Source organism: Grammomys surdaster, unplaced genomic scaffold (genome assembly GCF_004785775.1).
Source record: "Grammomys surdaster isolate TR1022 unplaced genomic scaffold, NIH_TR_1.0 126198, whole genome shotgun sequence".
NCBI lineage: Eukaryota > Metazoa > Chordata > Mammalia > Rodentia > Muridae > Grammomys > Grammomys surdaster.
Genome location: NW_021621003.1, coordinates 436,614 through 441,137, shown reverse-complemented (window position 1 = coordinate 441,137; position 4,524 = coordinate 436,614). Strand labels below are relative to the sequence as shown.

At 37.4% G+C, this 4,524-nt stretch overlaps 1 protein-coding gene across 1 annotated transcript; it reads right to left on the bottom strand.

Moving 5' to 3' along the window:
• Positions 1-3,150: 3,150 nt before the first annotated feature.
• On the bottom strand, positions 3,151-4,144 carry LOC114613345 (olfactory receptor 4L1-like). Its single transcript, XM_028758623.1, has one exon. The coding sequence runs from the start codon at positions 4,122-4,124 to the stop codon at positions 3,195-3,197; it is 930 nt and encodes a 309-aa protein (XP_028614456.1). The 5' UTR covers positions 4,125-4,144; the 3' UTR covers positions 3,151-3,194.
• Positions 4,145-4,524: the final 380 nt, after the last annotated feature.

Sequence of the window (4,524 nt, the reverse complement as noted above, 5' to 3'; positions counted from 1 at the left end):
AGGTGTCTATTTTGATTCTACATGAACTATTTGTTCCACACTTGCCATGACTTTTCCAAGGGCATTAACCACACAAGAGTGATGACAGAACTCTGGAAGACTGAATCTTAGAGTTTCAGGATATGATTGCATTTAGAATCTTCTGCAGCACACTGGACTGTGATACTTGCCTGTACTGCTTTTCTACTCTGAAACAGAAACTCTTGCCTCTCACCTACTTTAGTGCATTGCCTCTTTTTGCTTTCTACTCAGGTAGAATTGGATTCAAGTATATAGCTCCAGGAGATTTCATTGTCCTTATCATTTTTGACATGCTAGCTGTCATTCTTACTTACGTCATCCAAGTGACCATCTTCCTTTTAGTCTTCATTATATCCCTGACACTCATCATGAAGGCCATCATTCCCATTGAAACAACACCCTGGACATGGAGTTCAACTGGTATGTTAGCATCTTCATACTGATCACTTTTATTGGGCCCAGTTCTTCTGTGTGTTCTACAACAAGCTGCTTTCTGTTCCTCCAATGTAATTTTCATTATATTGAGTACATACTGTGGCATTAGTTTAGAAGCCAAAATTTATGAAGGCAGTGTGAGTGGCCAGGGTAGATGAGTTAGATATACATGGGCATTAAACTCCTGCCCTTCTGCATTAAGACTATCTTGTTAAAGATAATCTGTGATTTGTCTTCTCACATTACTAGTAACCTTAAAACTGCTATATTTTCTGAATATAAATTGGACACACTGTTCTGTGTTGTTTTTCATTTATGCTTGAGGATGCATAAATTAAATTTATGGGCAATTTAGAATTGAGCAGATCCATCTTCCTCTTGTTCTAGACTGAATAGCATAAGGATTTGTGAAGGAGTATTCCAAAGGAGTCACATGATGAGGCTCCACTATCTTGGCACAGAAGAAATGGTAATAATTGATTTCCAGGTCCCCTTAAAATGTGAGAACCTGTCCCCTGCTCAACATGGGTTTCTTGAACATGCAGCTTGCTGGAGAAAATCCCTTTTTAATAAACATCCAGGGTGGTTCCCAGATTTTTGCCTATGATGGGCTTCAGATACTTTTCTTTTTTGGTTTTATTTTATTAGTTATTTTATTTATTTACATTTCAAATGTTATCCCCCTTCCCAGTTAACCCCACTATCCCCTCCCCTATTCCCCACTTCTATGATTGTGCTTCCCACCCACCTCCCCTCCCACCTCAGTGTCCTAGCATTCCCCTATGCTGGGTCATGAAGATAAAGATTGTGAATAGAAACCTACCTCTCTTCATGTTTCTTTTGACTTGTTCTGACAATGAGGTGCTTCAGTGAGGACACACAAGGGACCAGCGGAGGGAAATTTCCTTTCTGCTGCAGCCTTTTAAGTGTAATGTCTGTTTAGAGTTATTCACTTTCATTTAGTCTGAGACAGAAACACAGTAAGATGATTGTACAGTCTAGGACCAAGGGGCTCTCCTCCCATTGATGCCAGATAAGGTAATCCTATGCTACATATGCAGCTGACACCATGGGTCCATCCATGGGTGAAAGGAGGGATGAAGAAGAGAAATGTCTACCAACCAAAGAGGACACTTCTCACTTTCTTCTCTCCATTCACCCATTGCTGTGGTTAAATGTCAGGTGAAGCTAAAGCAAGGCAGTCAGTTCTGGGGCTGGGAAGAGAAAACCTCATACTAGAAAGTCAGAAAAGTACTCTGCTTTCATATAAAATATCAGGTGACTTTTTCTATGTAGCATCTGCTAGGACACTATGAAAGACTCTAGTCCTTCTGTTACTGAAATGGTAAAGAAATAGCTGCTTAAAACCTACAGAACTTGGTTCCTTTCAAAAGCCTCCTTATGCTCCCCTTGGCTACCCTACATCTCTGCTCCTTCATCTGTCTCTCAGTTCTAACTGGAGACAGATTGTGGGTAATAGTAACACATGAATCAGGGACACTTGCCCATTTCCATAAAGCCATAGGATAGACAAGGAAGGGACACCTTGAATGTATACTCAAATAAACAACATTCTTGGTATCACTCAACTAGAGTGACAGGCCCTGGCAAAAAAGGAACTTGGTGCCAGAGAAAGATTGGGAATACAAACACACCCGTCTTTAAGTTTCTTTTGACTTGTTCCAAAATGAGGGGCTTCAGTGAGGATACCCATGGCACCAGCAGAGGGAGATTTCCTTTCTGCTGTAGCCCTTTAAATACAATGTCTGTTTAGAGTCATTCATTTCCATTTGGTCTGGGACAGAAACACAGTAAGGTAAGATTGTACAGTCCATATTGTACTTTTATATCTACTGTTCTCATAGGTAACAAGATCTTTGCCTGAGTGAAATTACAAAAGAATGTATTCATAGCCCTGATTTAGTTCCTCCAACTACCAGTGGGTCACTTCCTTGGAAAACACATGAGTTGAAAATTTTTCAGAGATCATCTGCAGTCAGAGCAGTTTGTATATGAAAGAACTGGGTTCTTGAGTTTTGATCAGAGTCCAAGAACTTAGGAATGGAGGGAGGGCTTCTTTTACTGAAATTTCTGGCCATGTCTCAAGCTAGGTTTATGCATTTGATACTTTAGAAGGCCCTATCTTTGAAGAAGCTACTGGGTCCTGTTTGGAGTTGGCCACTGCTACCCAGAATCTGGAGGACCAATGACTCTTGCTGACCGAATACTAGCCTAACACCATCAGAATTGTGTGTCAGATGAATCCATATATACTGTCTTTGAGGAATATATATAATTTATGTAATTATTATATATATATATTAATTATATTCATATTATACATATTTATATAATATACTATATAATCTAGTATTATATTAATATATAATTTTATATAATTATTATGTATTATATATTCCTCAAAGGCCATATATTGTACCAGGTTTTATATGCTGGCCACTACAGTTTGTATTATGTTCCTTGGTTCAGTGAAAGTTTTCCTTAGATATAATAATTAAAATAAGAGGAAATGTTCATTATTGGAAAATATTCTAAATAAAAATGCAGAAAATATTAAACTATTACTACTAATGAAACTTATAAATTAGTACCCACTTCTCTTTATTAGTGCATGATTCAAACATAACAGCAAAACAACACATTACACATAGTCTTTAATTAATCTAGCCTTGATATTCAAAGGCTGTGGCAATTACGAACAGCTCAATTTGTAAGTTCTACATGCAGCTAACTTGTTGGATCCATAATTTTCTCATGGCTTTCTTCATTTCCTGATTTCTCAGTGTGTAAATAATAGGATTCAGTAAAGGAGTGATAACAGTGTAAAATACAGCAAGAGTTGTATTGCTTGCAAAACTCCCAAATGGCCAGGCATAGATGAAGATACAGGGTCCAAAGAACAGAGTGACCACAATTATGTGGGCAGACAATGTGGACAGCGCCTTGGAAAGACTGTCAGGTGATTTGTGCTTTACAATGACAAGAATGACAGTGTATGAAACAAGCAAGAGGATGAAAGAGATAAAGGAGAGCAGCCCACTGTCAGCAATCACAAATAACTCTAGAGTGTATGTTTCAATACAAGCAAGCTTGATTACCAGGGGAAGATCACAAAATATATTATTTACAATATTGTATCCACAGAAAGGCAAATTCACTGTCAATGCCATCTGGCTCATGGTATGTATGAAACCAATTGTCCAGGAAAGTATAATAAACCTGATCAGCAACCTGTGACTCATGATTATCCTGTAGTGCAAGGGTTTGCATATGGCCACATATCTGTCGAAGGCCATGACTATCAAAAGGGTCATTTCAGCACCCCCAAAGAAATGCATGAAGAACATCTGGGCCATGCAGCCCTGAAAAGAGATGCTCTTGTGTGCTGCAAGCAAGTCTGTGATCATCTTGGGTGTCGTGACAGTAGAAAGACACATGTCCAGGAAGGAGAGGTTTCCAAGAAGAAAGTACATGGGAGAATGAAGGGCAGAATTAGCTGCCACTGTAATTATAATAAGGATGTTGCCCACCACAGTAGCAACATAGATCAAAGTAAATGTCACAAAGAAGAAAGTTTGAAGTTGCCAATCTCCAGAAAATCCCACTAAAATAAATTCTTTAACAGCAGATCCATTTTTATAATCCATTTATTCAACTCAGAACGGTTCTAGAAGTACTTTAAATACAGAAGTGAAAAACAAAAGCAAGCTATAGTTAGTATGTTTGTATTTCTAATATTTGTTGATAATGTTAACTCATGATTTGAAAGCATGCAGTGTTTAACATATCAATATATCAAACACATCATAGCTTGAAATGATTTTAAGTATCACATCACTTTAAACAATATTCTTAAGGTTATATAAAACAGAAAACATTTGAAAGGGTAATAATTCTATTTATATCCTTTTATCTTATCAGATAATATATTTCAGTAGATCCTTTTTTCCCATTAATCTCTTCATATAGAAATAAAAATAAAGATTACATGGCAATAACTTTTTTGCCTCTAATTTATTACAGTCTCCTGTTTCACATATTCCTTGC

Bases quoted from the DNA above. Each gene is read 5' to 3' on its own strand.
- LOC114613345 (XM_028758623.1), bottom strand. From the start codon at position 4,124: ATGGATTATAAAAATGGATCTGCTGTTAAAGAATTTATTTTAGTGGGA.